The 19886-nt window shown below is 39.5% G+C and overlaps 1 protein-coding gene across 2 annotated transcripts in view; it reads right to left on the bottom strand.

The window, feature by feature from the left end:
* The window catches only part of Flot1 (flotillin-1), a 38587-nt gene that overhangs the window by 8549 nt on the left and 10152 nt on the right, over positions 1–19886 (bottom strand). For both annotated transcript variants that reach the window (XM_085491760.1, NM_001184920.1), the window contains 5 exon segments: positions 10646–10741; positions 9901–10053; positions 7693–7874; positions 7231–7276; positions 5108–5245 (listed from right to left, as the gene is read on the bottom strand). In XM_085491760.1, coding sequence (XP_085347886.1) covers positions 5108–5245; positions 7231–7276; positions 7693–7874; positions 9901–10053; positions 10646–10741 — 615 coding nt within the window.

Raw genomic sequence — 19886 nt, 5'->3', positions numbered from 1 at the left:
CTACTGACTGCTAATAAAATAATTATTTTGTCACACTGCATGATGGATACTGAGGACAAAAGACACAGGAAGTACACATGCTGCCATGCTGAGTTGTTTTTTCAGGGAGCTTTCTTCTGCAGCTCCAGGTTTTCAAAATTCCGGAATCTTTTTTTTGCATCATGCCTTTTATTGATGGTGATGTTCTGCGTTCGACATTGTAAACATCTCAAACAAATCGTAAACGCTGAATTTAAAATTGCATTTCATATAACCGACAATAATATCGATGGATAACAACAACAACACCTTTTAATGAGAGAATCAGTTAGTCATTCGATGTACGGACGTATGATGATAACCTTTACATTTCCTACAGGTGAAGCGTGAACGGCACTGTTTTACACAATGTTTGCCTAAACAATTAAAACAGAGTTTATTACGTCTGACAATGTCTAAGCGGGATTCACGTGTACTTACGGTTTGGCAATCGTTTGACGAATGCCGGCTTTTACAGTAGCTGCAGAGAATATTGTTTTCATGTCCGACATTGAGAACACGTATTTTTGAAGCATGCATTTATTTAGCGTGGCTAATGTCCAGTCCTTGTTACTGTTCGAACGTATCAGTTGTTGTTGAAAATTAAGCGGTAGTTTTGACAAGATTGGGATTTCAAAGCTCGTACTGTTGTATTTAATGCGTCATGAAATTCTCGTAAACTTGTTGCATTGTAATCCGGTGGTGGTTGGAACCATAGAGATTTTATATGTGCATTGATGATTCCTCGGGGTTGACCATATCTATTGTGTAACAAGTCAAATGCGAGTTTGTAGTTCTCGGCAGTGGTTGGAAATCCATTGATCAATCATTTGGCTTCACTGTCTACGTAGTTTCTGAGGTACGTGAACGTTTGGATACCGGATATATGAGGGTCGTTGTGGACAGCAGCTTTGAAATTATCAATAAATTCAGACCATGTGAGTAGATCGCCGTGAAAAGTGGGTATTTCTAGATGCGGTTGTAGGGCAGCCATGTTGTGATCGAGGAGTGCTTGTTGGATGACTGGTTGTTGAAATCGAATAGTCTGGAATTCTTCGACAAACATCGAAAGTCGAGCGAAGCAGGCGATTATTTCGACTTCATATGACTCAGTCTCGGTAAATTCGACGTGGTCTTCATCGTAATGATCGATGACTTGTTGGTCCGCGTTGACTAGCGCTGATAGCCGGTTGTCAACAGCTAATTTCCGTGCGAGTATTTCCCGGTACGCGGCGTTTTTGTCATTGGCATCAGGGTACTGCGTGATTAGCTCTTCAATAGGTGTGAGGACGACTTGTAGTTGTGCCCTTGCTTTGTTCCTCCGTTGAATTAGTTGCGTTTCTCTTGGCATAACGATGATTAACTTGAAAGTTGGGATGAATCGTGGATCTTTCCTGGAAGTTGACTGGTGGATGAATCAATCGACTCGCAGAATCCTGGTTTCTCGGCACCAATTTTGTGGGGATAGCCAAGAAGATCCACATGTGCGACCGCAACAATCCACCATTTTAAATTTTGTGATAACGAGTGCATTGTGGGAGAAATATTAACTGCGCATGTGCACAAGTAGAGCGCTGCTGAATACGCTAAGCATTCTGGGTAATTCCATTAGAAAACGTGTGGGGAAGGTTTTAAATCAATGTATCAAGAAAGAAAGAATGCACCCATTGACTGCCTAAATGAACTTTATTCTCTTAAAAACATTCAGATATATCACAAATAGCTAACCTAGAAGCAGTGAATGGCATCCTTATTTATGGATTTTGTAATTTCTGGACGACAGACGCCTCGCCATGGCATAGGCTCATCAGGCCTTAAGGCCGGATGAGCCAAAAATGATAGTAGTCGGGTATCTACGGAAAGTCGAGAAAATATTTTAAATACTTGTGATTCATCGATGTTTCAATGGTGATTTTTTTATTCGAAATGAAGTGAACATGTAATATAAACCATACCATGCGTCAAGTTAAATTTTACTATAATATAATAAACTCTGGACTTCGATCGCAATATTCACGTACATTTCGACTGAACTCTAATAACCACGCGTTTGAATTACGTGCGGCATTGGGCAATGACCTCCAGAGTTCACGCACTGATATTTAAATTCGGGCCATCCAGCTTGACGCAAATCAATAGTTAACTGAAAAAGAACGTCTTTTTTGGACAAAAAACACGTCAGTACAAGATTATGTGTACAAGGTTAGCTTTATAGAACATACATGACCGCTTAACTCTGTGTTTTTTGATAATCATGTCGCACGTGAAACGCAGGAGACATTTTAGTTCGCCCATTTCTTGTCTGGAATGCGATACAGACATTAAACATTACTGATAACAACCAAGAGGCTCCAACCAGGAAGGCTTGGATATTTTAAACTTCGTAAATAACATTCTTTTCAAGCGTAGACTTTATTCGAGTGTAATAATACGCAACAACAATTCGTATACAGCATTGGTTTTATTGAAGTTTTAATGCTTTTCGGCTTCACAGTAAATTATTTTAGCGTCATTTTTGAAATAGCGCGCTCGATACAAGATGTCGGACGGGAAAATTGGCGTCTGTAAAAATGTTTGTTGGTTCAGTCAGGCAATGTGTGGACCAAAACATCGCCCACTATTTGAAACATTGCCCATGGGCGGTGTTTAGGATGGGCGGGGTTTAGGATGGGCGGGGTTTAGGATGGGCGGGGTTTAGGATGGGCGTAAAAACTAACCTGTCTCACGATGGTCTAAACCCAGCTCATGTTCCCTGTTGGTGGGTGAACAATCCAACGCTTGGCAAATTCTGCTTCGCAATGATAGGAAGAGCCGACATCGAAGGAGGATGCTTTTCGGCTTCACAGTGAATTATTTTAGCATCATATTTGAAATAGCGTGCTCGATACAAGATGTCGGACGGGAAAATTGGCGTCTGTAAAAATGTTTGTTGGTTCAGTCAGGCAATGTGTGGACCAAAACATCGCCCACTATTTGAAACATTGCCCATGGGCGATGTTTAGGATGGGCGGGGTTTAGGATGGGCGGGATTTAGGACGGGCGGGGTTTGGGATGGGCGGGATTTAGGACGGGCGGGGTATCAGCCCAATCCGGTAGATGTGTTAAATATGACTGAGCCTACTATTGAAGTTTTGAAGAAAATTAACAAACTCATTTTTGGTTTTTTGTGGGGGAGGTCCTGATAGGATTGCCAGGAGGACAGCAATTGGTGGTATTGAAAAAAGAGGTTTAAATGTCCCAGATGTATTTTCAATTCATAAAGCTCAACGTATAAACTGGATGTGCCGCTATTTTGATGAAACCACACCTCATCCGTGGAAATGGTTTTTGAAAAATAGTTTGGTGAAAGTGGGAAATATTGAGCTACTTTTGAAAAGTAATTTTGACATTAATATGTTGCCGTTACAACTTAACAGCTTCCACTACAGTATGCTGAAAACCTGGCAGTCGGTGAGGGACTACTCCTCGGAAGTACATATCCTGTATCAAATAATATGGAATAACAAAAATCTTTTGATTGCTGATAAAAGTTTTTATTACAAAGAATTTGATGATGTGGGGATTCACTATGTGGGGCAACTTTTTAGTAACAGGGGTTTTATATTGGATTGGAAAGAAATGATGAACAATAGTGTCCCAAAGCACATGTTTTTGAAATGGTACGGTATTATATCATCAATACCTTCAGGGTTAAAAAGAGGTGTGGAAATGAAATATTTTGATATTGTGGGAAAGGAACAGATGATTGGGGTGAAGTTTGTTGATTTGCATATTCACTTAAATTAATGTACAGCAAAGCAAGTTGTTAAGGGTATTGTTTCACAAAGTTTTATTCCCCCACGCTCAGAGAAGGTCATTTCGGAATTGCTGGGAGAGAGAATACATGGCTGGGAAACTATCTACAAATTACCATTCAAAATAACAATAGATACTAAATTGAGGGAATTTGAATGGAAAATGAACCACAACTTAATAATGACAAATGTAAAACTAAATAAAATTTTGCCCCAGATTTGCCAATCTAAAATGTGTACATTTTGTAAAGGGGAAGTGGAAACAATTATGCACCTTATGATAAGGTGTCCTCTTGTTCAGTTGTTTTGGAAGGCATTTTCTGAGCGATGGGGAAAACATATTGGGTTAAGAAATACTTTATCTGATGAAACAATTCTGCTGGGAGACCCACATGAGTCATTGTTGCTTAATTTGTTGTTATTGGTAACTAAGCGTTTTATTTATATCTGCAAATGTAAAGGAAAGATTCCACATTTCAAACATCTTAAACTATTTGTTCAAAATATTCAGAACAACAACAAAAAAGGGAAATTAAATGCACATATTAAGAAATTGGGTAAATTTCTGACTGTATTGACTATGTAAAGGTATTTCATATGAGATTATGTGAAACTGAAATGTATTTTTAAGAGACTTGAATGACTCAATAAAAAAAAATATCTTAAATATAAAAAAAAACTAACACCCTGGGTCCACCCTTATTGCAAATCATATAATTTTCTAAAATCACTCGCCTCACTGCTTTTAGGCGAGCAATTTGTAATCACTCCTATAACTCGCCCCAGTGCTTTTAGAAGAGCTGTACATTCATACCGTAGAGCACTTCGATGCAACTCGAACAGTATGATCCAGGTCTATGATTTTATCAAGGTTAAAACTACATAGAACAGAGCATTATTATTTCTACCATGTGTCTAGAACATCAAATCAACCTCTTGCTATACCTACATGTATTATTACCATTCATGTATGAGACAGTCAAAAGCAGTCACATGATTATTTGATGAATATTGATATTTCCCTCCTTTGACAACATTATGTATGTTTCTTGTCTCTGATGTCACAACATCCAGGACATTTAAATTGTTGCAGACAATAAAAGAATGGGTGAGACTTTAACTTTTGATTTGGGCTCACAGTTTTACCTTAAATACTGAATTGTTTTTCCCTTCCAGGATAATGAAACATTTATTGTCCTTGGCTTGTGTCAATATCAAGAACTTTTGTTCCCAAGTGGCTGGTTTTGGCCGTAGCCTGGCTTCAGTAGTGTGCAGTACATAGTTGGTAGACTTACCTTTGGCATTGTTTCCAAGACCATATCAATCATGGCAGCATCTTGATAATCTTTCCATGCATCAGCTTTCTTAGCCATTTGTTCAGCTTCAGCTTTAGCCTTGGCTTCAATAGCAAAGGCTTCTGCTTCTCCTTTCATCTATTATCAAAGCAAACAGCACCCATCAAGTTAATACTGATCATGTCATGTTAGTTCATCAATCAGTATTGAGTGGCAAATTGAGTGTAGAATTGGCCAATAACACTAACAAAACACTTTAAACATATTATCTCAATATGGATGATTTGACTACATTCCCAACAAAGCTGAATGTTTATGAAAGTATGGGATGATTTGACTACATTCCCAACAAAGCTGAATGTTTATGAAAGTATGGGATGATTTGACTACATTCCCAACAAAGCTGAATGTTTATGAAAGTATGGGATGATTTGACTACATTCCCAACAAAGCTGAATGTTTATGAAAGTATGGGATGATTTGACTACATTCCCAACAAAGCTGAATGTTTATGAAAGTATGGGATGATTTGACTACATTCCCAACAAAGCTGAATGTTTATGAAAGTATGGGATGATTTGACTACATTCCCAACAAAGCTGAATGTTTATGAAAGTATGGGATGATTTGACTACATTCCCAACAAAGCTGAATGTTTATGAAAGTATGGGATGATTTGACTACATTCCCAACAAAGCTGAATGTTTATGAAAGTATGGGATGATTTGACTACATTCCCAACAAAGCTGAATGTTTATGAAAGTATGGGATGATTTGACTACATTCCCAACAAAGCTGAATGTTTATGAAAGTATGGGATGATTTGACTACATTCCCAACAAAGCTGAATGTTTATGAAAGTATGGGATGATTTGACTACATTCCCAACAAAGCTGAATGTTTATGAAAGTATGGGATGATTTGACTACATTCCCAACAAAGCTGAATGTTTATGAAAGTATGGGATGATTTGACTACATTCCCAACAAAGCTGAATGTTTATGAAAGTATGGGATGATTTGACTACATTCCCAACAAAGCTGAATGTTTATGAAAGTATGGGATGATTTGACTACATTCCCAACAAAGCTGAATGTTTATGAAAGTATGGGATGATTTGACTACATTCCCAACAAAGCTGAATGTTTATGAAAGTATGGGATGATTTGACTACATTCCCAACAAAGCTGAATGTTTATGAAAGTATGGGATGATTTGACTACATTCCCAACAAAGCTGAATGTTTATGAAAGTATGGGATGATTTGACTACATTCCCAACAAAGCTGAATGTTTATGAAAGTATGGGATGATTTGACTACATTCCCAACAAAGCTGAATGTTTATGAAAGTATGGGATGATTTGACTACATTCCCAACAAAGCTGAATGTTTATGAAAGTATGGGATGATTTGACTACATTCCCAACAAAGCTGAATGTTTATGAAAGTATGGGATGATTTGTTATTAAAAGCAGAAAATCATGGATACCATAATGAATTGAATCCATGAAATCTCTACACATATTAGGGTTACATCGTAAAAAAATTTGATTCACCAAACACCTTCAAGCGAGTCCCAGAAATAGGCTGCTTCATTCAAATTTTGAAATAATAAAAAAACAAGCAACCTGTCGGCTGAGATAACTTCGCTGTTAGCAATGCACATTTCAAAGAACAGAAGTTATCATTAGAAAATGAACAACATGTATAGTATTTGAAAATATCACTTTTTACCAAAAATATTCATCAAAATTAGAGAATTGAAGATATCATCACAAAATGAATAAATCTTAGAGAGGTATACCTGAGGTACCTATAATTATAGTATCAAAGCAATCAGACTTGCGGTTTTTAATAAGAAGTCGAAAATATCACTTTTTACCAAAAATATTCACCAAAATTAGAGAATTGAAGGAAACATCATGAAATGAACAAATCTAAGAGGTCTACCCAAGGTACATAAAGTATCAAAGCATTCAGGCTTGTAGTTTTCAAGAAGAAGTCGAAAAAGTAAAACATTGACACGAACAATGAACGCCAACAGATATGATATATGATAAGCTCCGCTAGACAGTCAACAACGAGCTAAAAATTAATTAAAAACAATCAATGAACATCTCACCCTAATGGCCTCTCCCTGTGCCTCTGCTTCAAGGGTGACTCGTTTCCTACAAGATAGAAATTTCAAATTTTTATAGAGATTCATTCAAGACAATACTACAACACTAGCTGTAATGTACACTTTCAAGTGATTCAGTCATACAACTTCAGAGAAGTTAAAATATTTTAGAAATGTGTTACTCTAAAGCATATATATTATTGCATGATGAGGTTAGGCAGGTCATTCAACAGCATTAGGATCTCTCAATATCGTGAGGAACCAATTTATGTATATCTGTGCACAAGCAGTTCACTTCTAAGCTGTGACGATGAATGTCTTACAAATTTCAGTACAATGGTGTACATGATATGTTAGCACAGAATTAATACATCGTCACATAGACAATATGCAAGGCACTAACATTAGTACTACAGCTCATATCATATATTCCTTGCCATGAGTGAACTTGCATATAAAGCTTACTTGTTGGCTTCAGCCAAAGTCTCCAGTCGATACTTCTCTGCCAAAGCAGGTTGTTTTACTTGGGCATCCAATTCTTTCTCACGACGAGATATTTCTTGTTCCTGAACGTGTATTTGTTGAGCACGCTCCACCACTTTGATTTGCATCTGTTCCTCCTTGATGCGCTGTTTGGTCTTTGCAGCCTATCAGTGAGAGTGACAACTAACATTAACAACATTGAACATCAATTTCTTTTCCTTCAAAAATGTACATACAATATTTCACATATATATTAATAATTTTGGAATGTAATTACCCATTAGGTACGAATTGAAACACAGAAAGCATAGAAAGAAATCCTGTGTGCTGAGAGTATTGGAGACACATTAAAATTTAATTAAAAAATACTTGTACTTGAGATATTGATGGAAAAGTCGAAAACTGATTACGCAAATCAGGTAACTAATATAAACAGATTTGAGAGTAAAACTAAATAAGGTCTGTGCAATGTAAAACTAATAAGGACTGCGTAATGTAACAGACCATCTCAGTACCAAGTTTCATTGAAATGTGATTAGAACCAAGAAATTATGAATTATCATGATGCAATGCTTACATCAGTGTTAATTAATTATGTTAATTAGGTGATTAATAAGCATAAATATTTACCAAAAACTAATTGGGTCTCTAGGTTCATTGAAATGTGATGATGAGTACTCTTTAAAAGTGGTTCTTTAGATATGGAACAGCAAAAAATTAACTAATTATGCAAAACAGGTAAACTAATCAGGTCTCTGCATAGTCCTAGAAGATCTATGTTGCAAGTCTCATTGAAATGTGATGATTAGTACTTGAGATATAAGGGGAAAAGCTGAAAATTAACAAATTATGCGCATTGGCCCACAGTATCTATGCACCAAGTTTCGTCAAAAATGAATGTATGGTTTTTGAGATATCAGTGGAACAGACAGACAGACAGACAGACAGACAGACAGACAGACAGGCAGGCAGACAGGCAGACAGGCAGACACACTAACTGCAAATACTTCCATTGTGTGCTTTGCACACAGGAGTCAATAAGTATAAGTTTACTTTGTGAATGATGACAGAAATTAACAATAAGCTAATTTAAAACTAAACAAGCCGGTAGGCTGGTTGGCGATCTGCTCCACTCAAAAACAAGCAACATGTTTTTGGCTGTTTCCATGGTAGGACATGAACGTGAAGCTAACGTCAGTTTATAACTGAATGGACCCATATACGAAGTTCGCAAAAAACAATGTCGGCGCTGGTGATCTCCTACCAGTGCACAACGTAGCCAAAATAAAAAGCATGATCATTTGAACACTGCTATTACAAAACTGGTAGGAGGTAATACATTTGGGGCAAAAGTATTCAAAAATCAGTTTTTGGATGTTGCAATGGCAGTGATCGGCTAGGATTTTTTTCCAATAAGTGACGGTACGACCTATCTCTGAAGTATGAACAAAATCAGCCAAGCCGAAAAAATCACAGAGAAGTTAAAAGTCGTTGCTGGCGAAAAGTTACCCCAACTTTGGGGTCAAATTTCACGGTAATGAAAAAAGATATCAAAAATTCAAATAGTAACTTTGTGCCCACACTCAAGCTGAGTAGAATGAGGTATGTCAGAAGTGTTTTATCCTAAATTTGTAGGAGGAGATACATTTGGCGGGAAGCTATCCAAAAATCAGTTTTTTGGCTCTTGCTATGGCAACGGTGGGGCAAAAAAAAATTTCAGATTTTTCCTAATAACCAGAGTGAAGGTGTGACCTACCTGCCAAGTTTTAGCGAAATCGCCCAAGCCAAAAAAATCACAGAAGAAATAATAGGTGAAAACACTGGAAATCACAGACACACACACACACACACACACACACACACACACACACACACACACACACACACACAAAATGACAAAAGTGATTATAAGGACAATCCTAGCGGAGCGGATCGCCAAAATTGTATATGTTAATACCATGACTGACATTGTAATTATAAATGAAAATTCCTGAAATGCACACACAATTCTTCAGTACAAATTCTGACTATCAAACATACGATAGTCAAAAGACCCCAACGAAGCTCTACGATTGCTTTCAAAAGGCAACTTCAAAAAATTGTCAGATACTAGTATTTTATAAAGTATGTCAGCTGACAGTCAATCTGGGCATTATATTCAGCCTGCACTGTTGTGTATCACAGACTTACCTGTAATTCATAAGCTAACTCAGATTCAGCTTTCTGGGTCTGTACCTCCTGGTCATATGCAGCTTTCTTCAATTCAAAGTCTCGTTGAGCATGTGCAATTTCAATATCATTGGCATATCGAGCAGCCATTGTTTCTTCTTTAGCTCTTGCTTCCTAGATAAAATAAATGCACATTGGCACTATAAATTAACCAGAATTCTCTATGATTTGGACATTGATTTCTCTAAATCTTGTTATTGGTTTACGATTTTGGATCCTACTAAATTCCTAGGGACTATTTGTTTTCAAAAGTATGTTTCACAATGTGTGACCAGAATGTCAAATTTACCTCCAAGTCTAGTGAAAGGAAATTCATAGGGGTCCTAAAAATGTTTGGCGAATATATTCACTGACATAAGTACTTACCTTGATCACCTGGCAGCTAATATGCATATATTTTGTTTTGTTTATTCAAAAAGTTGCTGTGGATTGTCTTAGTTATGTAAGAATTATATAGTATGGAGTGTGTTGACAAAAAAATACTACTAACTCTAGTAAAAAAAATCTAAATATTCAGCAATTTGTAGAATTCATGAATGCAAGTAGCATATCCATAAATGTACTTGTGACATTTAACAAACTTTATAATCCAAACTAATATTTGTTTTTATAAAGCACATAGCATTGAAGATAATAGTGGTATACACATCATCCAAATATATTAAAAACAAAGGTAATGATATATGTGTAGTTACACCATACTTACCCTCATACCAGAATCTCTCTTTGCTTCGGCTTCACCAATACGAGCATCACGGTGGACTTGCGCTGTACGAGACATACCAAGAGCTTTAAGATAACCCTAAAAAAAGAAAAAAAGACATATCAATAATTTAAGTGGTCTAGTTGGACAGGATAATAATATTTAAGAAAATATTTAAGATTTAGGGAGTGGCATCACTGAATGGTTGGTTCCGGGGCCATTCATGGTGAAATATAAATACTAAGAAGTTTATGGCAGAGATAGATAGTATCACAAATGTACAGCAAGTTACATACAACAACTGTACATGGTTGTATATTGGTATGGCGGTATACAATGTATATACCATTGGAAAGAGCCCTTAATGATCTCTAAAGGTCACACGTTCTGTCATTTGCCATACTAAAACAGCAACAATTTTCTCAACATTATAATGTCAATTTTTGCCATGATTTTGAGATTTTACGAGAGGGTTTTTGTCTCAAGCTGCAAGTACCGAATTGTGTGACCTTTAGGGGTCATGCATGATGCCTATTACACAACAGTCATTGTAACAAGCACAGGACAGAGCACAGCAAACAAAACAAGTGACAATTAATGTTTTTCAGTATTAACGAACCATTGATTAAATTAAAGCCCGTTAAAAAATACAATTTGAAACAAAACGTATCTGTGCAAGAAAAACAAAATGTTTATCGGGGTAGTCTATGATAATCAGTGCATTGGAAAGAAAGACAATGCTACAATGGTTTACCATAAAAGTGATGAGGTATTTAATTTAGCAGGATAATTTATAGTATGCATTTACAGTATGTATACAAGGCCTACATACTGAATACATAATCAGAGAAACAATTTATATATTATAGAATAGATCACATTATGTGGGTTTTATATTGTAAAAGATGAAAAAAGGGGTTAGTAGTTAGTGCATCTCTACCCTCAGAAAGAAAATATCAACAGACATGCATGACAGGGACACCCATGCATGTGAAGCTTAAATTATGAATATTTCATAATCTAAATTAATGGCAACTTTAAGCTTATTTATGGGATGCTATTGCCAAAAAAAAAATACACAGGAATACTGAAGACAAGTACATGTACATGTACATGTATTAGATAACAACATGAACACATATGGTTGTAATCATGAAAATCATGTATCAAGTCTATGTGTGTGTAACTTATCTAATAGCATCAAGCATCACTGTGTCGCCTAATGAGCACATATTGAACAACACCCTCAATATAACTTGCCATACACAACCCTGCAAATTGTTGTAATTTTCTTGCATTAAAGTAACTCCTAATTCTTCAAAATGCACGGTTCAATGCTCACCAAGCATAATAAACTTATATGGCAATTGTTATATTCACTTCAATACGCTTTGATTAAGTATTTGATTATAAAAAACACAAATCCATAGTAATCTCCACAATGTAAACTGTTTCAGCAGACCAAGTCATTAAATAATTGACTAATTGCATTTAGAAGTGAATGGAAGACTAAATACTGAGACATTTAACATAACTTAACACTGTGGACAGGGCAGTCATGTACTTGCACTGTAGACAGGGCAGTCATGTACTTGCACTGTAGATAGGGCAGTCATGTACTTGCACTGTAGATAGGGCAGTCATGTACTTGCACTGTAGATAGGGCAGTCATGTACTTGCACTGTAGATAGGGCAGTCATGTACTTGCACTGTAGATAGGGCAGTCATGTACTTACACTGTAGACAGGGCATTCATGTACTTGCACTGTAGACAGGGCAGTCATGTACTTACACTGTAGATAGGGCAGTCATGTACTTACACTGTAGATATGGCAGTCATGTACTTACACTGTAGACAGGGCAGTCATGCACTTACACTGTAGATAGGGCAGTCATGTACTTGCACTGTAGATAGGGCAGTCATGTACTTACACTGTTTGCACTGTAGATAGGGCAGTCATGTACTTGCACTGTAGACAGGGCAGTCATGTACTTACACTGTTTGCACTGTAGATAGGGCAGTCATGTACTTGCACTGTAGACAGGGCAGTCATGTACTTGCACTGTAGATAGGGCAGCCATGTACTTACACTGTAGATAGGGGAGTCATGTACTTGCACTGTAGATAGGGCAGTCATGTACTTGCACTGTAGACAGGGCAGTCATGTACTTACACTGTAGATAGGGCAGTCATGTACTTACACTGTAGACAGGGCAGTCATGTACTTACACTGTAGATAGGGCAGTCATGTACTTACACTGTAGATAGGGCAGTCATGTACTTACACTGTAGATAGGGCAGTCATGTACTTGCACTGTAGATAGGGCAGTCATGTACTTACACTGTTTGCACTGTAGATAGGGCAGTCATGTACTTGCACTGTAGACAGGGCAGTCATGTACTTGCACTGTAGATAGGGCAGTCATGTACTTACACTGTAGATAGGGGAGTCATGTACTTGCACTGTAGATAGGGCAGTCATGTACTTGCACTGTAGACAGGGCAGTCATGTACTTGCACTGTAGATAGGGCAGTCATGTACTTACACTGTAGATAGGGCAGTCATGTACTTACACTGTAGATAGGGCAGTCATGTACTTACACTGTAGATAGGGCAGTCATGTACTTACACTGTAGATATGGCAGTCATGTACTTACACTGTAGACAGGGCAGTCATGTACTTACACTGTAGATAGGGCAGTCATGTACTTGCACTGTAGATAGGGCAGTCATGTACTTACACTGTAGATAGGGCAGTCATGTACTTGCACTGTAGATAGGGGAGTCATGTACTTGCACTGTAGATAGGGCAGTCATGTACTTGCACTGTAGATAGGGCAGTCATGTACTTGCACTGTAGATAGGGCAGTCATGTACTTGCACTGTAGATAGGGCAGTCATGTACTTGCACTGTAGATAGGGCAGTCATGTACTTACACTGTAGACAGGGCAGTCATGTACTTGCACTGTAGATAGGGCAGTCATGTACTTGCACTGTAGACAGGGCAGTCATGTACTTGCATTGTGGACAGGGCAGTAATGTACTTGCACTGTAGACAGGGCAGTCATGTACTTGCATTGTGGACAGGGCAGTCATGTACTTGCATTGTGGACAGGGCAGTCATGTACTTACACTGTAGATAGGGCAGTCATGTACTTGCACTGTAGATAGGGCAGTCATGTACTTGCACTGTAGACAGGGCAGTCATGTACTTGCATTGTGGACAGGGCAGTCATGTACTTACACTGTAGATAGGGCAGTCATGTACTTGCACTGTAGATAGAGCAGTCATGTACTTGCACTGTAGATAGGGCAGTCATGTACTTGCACTGTAGATAGGGCAGTCATGTACTTGCACTGTAGATAGGGCAGTCATGTACTTGCACTGTAGATAGGGCAGTCATGTACTTGCACTGTAGATAGGGCAGTCATGTACTTGCACTGTAGATAGGGCAGTCATGTACTTGCACTGTAGATAGGGCAGTCATGTACTTGCACTGTAGATAGGGCAGTCATGTACTTACACTGTAGATAGGGCAGTCATGTAATTGCACTGTAGACAGGGCAGTCATGTACTTGCACTGTAGACAGGGCAGTCATGTACTTACACTGTAGATAGGGCAGTCATGTACTTGCACTGTAGACAGGGCAGTCATGTACTTGCACTGTAGACAGGGCAGTCATGTACTTGCATTGTGGACAGGGCAGTCATGTACTTGCACTGTAGATAGGGCAGTCATGTACTTGCACTGTAGATAGGGCAGTCATGTACTTACACTGTAGACAGGGCAGTCATGTACTTGCACTGTAGATAGGGGAGTCATGTACTTGCACTGTAGATAGGGCAGTCATGTAGGGCAGTCATGTACTTGCACTGTAGATAGGGCAGTCATGTACTTGCATTGTGGACAGGGCAGTCATGTACTTGCATTGTGGACAGGGCAGTCATGTACTTGCACTGTAGATAGGGCAGTCATGTACTTACACTGTAGACAGGGCAGTCATGTACTTACACTGTAGATAGGGCAGTCATGTACTTGCACTGTAGATAGGGCAGTCATGTACTTACACTGTTTGCACTGTAGATAGGGCAGTCATGTACTTGCACTGTAGACAGGGCAGTCATGTACTTGCACTGTAGATAGGGCAGTCATGTACTTACACTGTAGATAGGGCAGTCATGTACTTGCACTGTAGATAGGGGAGTCATGTACTTGCACTGTAGATAGGGCAGTCATGTACTTGCACTGTAGATAGGGCAGTCATGTACTTGCACTGTAGATAGGGCAGTCATGTACTTGCACTGTAGATAGGGCAGTCATGTACTTGCACTGTAGATAGGGCAGTCATGTACTTACACTGTAGACAGGGCAGTCATGTACTTGCACTGTAGATAGGGCAGTCATGTACTTGCACTGTAGATAGGGCAGTCATGTACTTGCATTGTGGACAGGGCAGTCATGTACTTACACTGTAGATAGGGCAGTCATGTACTTGCACTGTAGATAGAGCAGTCATGTACTTGCACTGTAGATAGGGCAGTCATGTACTTGCACTGTAGATAGGGCAGTCATGTACTTGCACTGTAGATAGGGCAGTCATGTACTTGCACTGTAGATAGGGCAGTCATGTACTTGCACTGTAGATAGGGCAGTCATGTACTTGCACTGTAGATAGGGCAGTCATGTACTTGCACTGTAGATAGGGCAGTCATGTACTTGCACTGTAGATAGGGCAGTCATGTACTTACACTGTAGATAGGGCAGTCATGTAATTGCACTGTAGACAGGGCAGTCATGTACTTGCACTGTAGACAGGGCAGTCATGTACTTACACTGTAGATAGGGCAGTCATGTACTTGCACTGTAGACAGGGCAGTCATGTACTTGCACTGTAGACAGGGCAGTCATGTACTTGCATTGTGGACAGGGCAGTCATGTACTTGCACTGTAGATAGGGCAGTCATGTACTTGCACTGTAGATAGGGCAGTCATGTACTTACACTGTAGACAGGGCAGTCATGTACTTGCACTGTAGATAGGGGAGTCATGTACTTGCACTGTAGATAGGGCAGTCATGTAGGGCAGTCATGTACTTGCACTGTAGATAGGGCAGTCATGTACTTGCATTGTGGACAGGGCAGTCATGTACTTGCACTGTAGATAGGGCAGTCATGTACTTACACTGTAGACAGGGCAGTCATGTACTTACACTGTAGATAGGGCAGTCATGTACTTGCACTGTAGATAGGGCAGTCATGTACTTACACTGTTTGCACTGTAGATAGGGCAGTCATGTACTTGCACTGTAGACAGGGCAGTCATGTACTTGCACTGTAGATAGGGCAGTCATGTACTTACACTGTAGATAGGGCAGTCATGTACTTGCACTGTAGATAGGGGAGTCATGTACTTGCACTGTAGATAGGGCAGTCATGTACTTGCACTGTAGATAGGGCAGTCATGTACTTGCACTGTAGATAGGGCAGTCATGTACTTGCACTGTAGATAGGGCAGTCATGTACTTGCACTGTAGATAGGGCAGTCATGTACTTACACTGTAGACAGGGCAGTCATGTACTTGCACTGTAGATAGGGCAGTCATGTACTTGCACTGTAGATAGGGCAGTCATGTACTTGCATTGTGGACAGGGCAGTCATGTACTTGCATTGTGGACAGGGCAGTCATGTACTTGCACTGTAGACAGGGCAGTCATGTACTTGCACTGTAGATAGGGCAGTCATGTACTTGCACTGTAGATAGGGCAGTCATGTACTTGCACTGTAGATAGGGCAGTCATGTACTTGCACTGTAGATAGGGCAGTCATGTACTTGCACTGTAGATAGGGCAGTCATGTACTTGCACTGTAGATAGGGCAGTCATGTACTTGCACTGTAGATAGGGCAGTCATGTACTTACACTGTAGATAGGGCAGTCATGTAATTGCACTGTAGACAGGGCAGTCATGTACTTGCACTGTAGACAGGGCAGTCATGTACTTACACTGTAGATAGGGCAGTCATGTACTTGCACTGTAGACAGGGCAGTCATGTACTTGCACTGTAGACAGGGCAGTCATGTACTTGCATTGTGGACAGGGCAGTCATGTACTTGCACTGTAGATAGGGCAGTCATGTACTTGCACTGTAGATAGGGCAGTCATGTACTTACACTGTAGACAGGGCAGTCATGTACTTGCACTGTAGATAGGGGAGTCATGTACTTGCACTGTAGATAGGGCAGTCATGTAGGGCAGTCATGTACTTGCACTGTAGATAGGGCAGTCATGTACTTGCATTGTGGACAGGGCAGTCATGTACTTGCACTGTAGATAGGGCAGTCATGTACTTACACTGTAGACAGGGCAGTCATGTACTTACACTGTAGATAGGGCAGTCATGTACTTGCACTGTAGATAGGGCAGTCATGTACTTACACTGTTTGCACTGTAGATAGGGCAGTCATGTACTTGCACTGTAGACAGGGCAGTCATGTACTTGCACTGTAGATAGGGCAGTCATGTACTTACACTGTAGATAGGGCAGTCATGTACTTGCACTGTAGATAGGGGAGTCATGTACTTGCACTGTAGATAGGGCAGTCATGTACTTGCACTGTAGATAGGGCAGTCATGTACTTGCACTGTAGATAGGGCAGTCATGTACTTGCACTGTAGATAGGGCAGTCATGTACTTGCACTGTAGATAGGGCAGTCATGTACTTACACTGTAGACAGGGCAGTCATGTACTTGCACTGTAGATAGGGCAGTCATGTACTTGCACTGTAGATAGGGCAGTCATGTACTTGCATTGTGGACAGGGCAGTCATGTACTTGCATTGTGGACAGGGCAGTCATGTACTTGCACTGTAGACAGGGCAGTCATGTACTTGCACTGTAGACAGGGCAGTCATGTACTTGCATTGTGGACAGGGCAGTCATGTACTTGCACTGTAGATAGGGCAGTCATGTACTTACACTGTAGATAGGGCAGTCATGTACTTGCACTGTAGATAGGGCAGTCATGTACTTGCACTGTAGACAGGGCAGTCATGTACTTGCATTGTGGACAGGGCAGTCATGTACTTACACTGTAGATAGGGCAGTCATGTACTTGCACTGTAGATAGAGCAGTCATGTACTTGCACTGTAGATAGGGCAGTCATGTACTTGCACTGTAGATAGGGCAGTCATGTACTTACACTGTAGATAGGGCAGTCATGTACTTACACTGTAGATAGGGCAGTCATGTACTTACACTGTAGATAGGGCAGTCATGTACTTGCACTGTAGATAGGGCAGTCATGTACTTGCACTGTAGACAGGGCAGTCATGTAATTGCACTGTAGACAGGGCAGTCATGTACTTACACTGTAGATAGGGCAGTCATGTACTTGCACTGTAGATAGGGCAGTCATGTACTTGCATTGTGGACAGGGCAGTCATGTACTTGCATTGTGGACAGGGCAGTCATGTACTTGCACTGTAGACAGGGCAGTCATGTACTTGCACTGTAGACAGGGCAGTCATGTACTTGCATTGTGGACAGGGCAGTCATGTACTTACACTGTAGATAGGGCAGTCATGTACTTGCACTGTAGATAGGGCAGTCATGTAATTGCACTGTAGACAGGGCAGTCATGTACTTACACTGTAGATAGGGCAGTCATGTACTTGCACTGTAGATAGGGCAGTCATGTACTTGCACTGTAGATAGGGCAGTCATGTACTTGCACTGTAGATAGGGCAGTCATGTACTTGCACTGTAGATAGGGCAGTCATGTACTTGCACTGTAGATAGGGCAGTCATGTACTTGCACTGTAGATAGGGCAGTCATGTACTTGCACTGTAGACAGGGCAGTCATGTACTTGCACTGTAGACAGGGCAGTCATGTACTTGCACTGTAGACAGGGCAGTCATGTACTTACACTGTAGATAGGGCAGTCATGTACTTACAATGTGGAATGGAATGGACAGAATGGAAGTGTTAGTGTCAACTCCCTATTATAGAATGTTACACATCATTTACTTTTGGATGAACAATAGAGCTTAATACCATAACAAGGAATATAATAGAAGTGAACAAGCCATGCATGGCACAGTCCCTGTTAGTTATCAAATTTGGAACATAAACATGTCAGAAGTATGGATCCAGAAGATGATGCTTGATTATGATGATTTTTTAACATTAAAACTATTGACATCTTGTATCTGATTGTCAAATGAGTACTTGTCCATATTGAGAAAAATGGCCACCAGTCGGCCATTTTGAATAATGTAGAACACGTTGAAATAGCTGCATGCAATTTTAGCGGATTTGACTCTTAGCATGAACTAATAGAATCTTGTATGATGTATGTGTGAAGTTTGATTGTGATTGGTCCAGGCATTTCTAAGATGCAGGTCCAGATGCACGCACGCACACACAAACGCACAACGATCAAAACATAAGTCCCCGTTTTCAGACTGCATTCGAACAGGGACTAATAATGTACTGCATTGTTTTAAAATTATCAATATGCTATTTTCCTAGGAAGAATTGCATTTATTTGTGAAGACCAACTGGCAATTATAATTATAGGCATCATAAACAAACAATCATTTGATGATATTGATTTTCAACAAAAATGTCAGAGATGGAAGAAAAGAAAGTGATATCTCATGAGCCATATTTATCTTTTTTCAGATTCATTGAATTGTACATAAACCTGAGCAGGCTACTGTCACACAAGTGACTTGAGGTAAGTGGTGGTCAGTCACATGTTAAGTGAATCACCCAGATGTACAAACAAGATCTACACAAGACATGGGATATACCTAACAGTTTACATGTAGCTTTATGTGGAGAATACTAAAACAGGTTAGTTAAATTAAACACCATGCCTACAAGCAGAAGCCTAAGCTGAGAGTGAAAACAAATATAGTCCCAGTGAAATCCCAGTACATGCCATTATTTTTTGTTTGTGATTGACAGCAACATTATTATTATACAAATATTATCAATGATCAAAAGGGCATTACAAATTGATGTGACTGCATCCACAACAGCAAATGATCATTTAGAAATTACTTTATATGACTTTTTTAATAAAAGTTTCCCAGCACAAAATAGAGGCTTTCAGAGTACTGGCTTTGATAATTTGGGCAGTAACGATGACCAATAAACCTTGAAACTGTCAAGACTAGCAAATGATTCAAAGGAATGCATAATGAAAAATCTAAGAAAACAATACAAAGTC

The sequence above is a fragment of the Saccoglossus kowalevskii genome, chromosome 17, assembly GCF_978046115.1.
Source record: "Saccoglossus kowalevskii chromosome 17, keSacKowa6.1, whole genome shotgun sequence".
Lineage (NCBI taxonomy): Eukaryota > Metazoa > Hemichordata > Enteropneusta > Harrimaniidae > Saccoglossus > Saccoglossus kowalevskii.
This window is presented reverse-complemented; position numbering and strand designations above follow the sequence as displayed.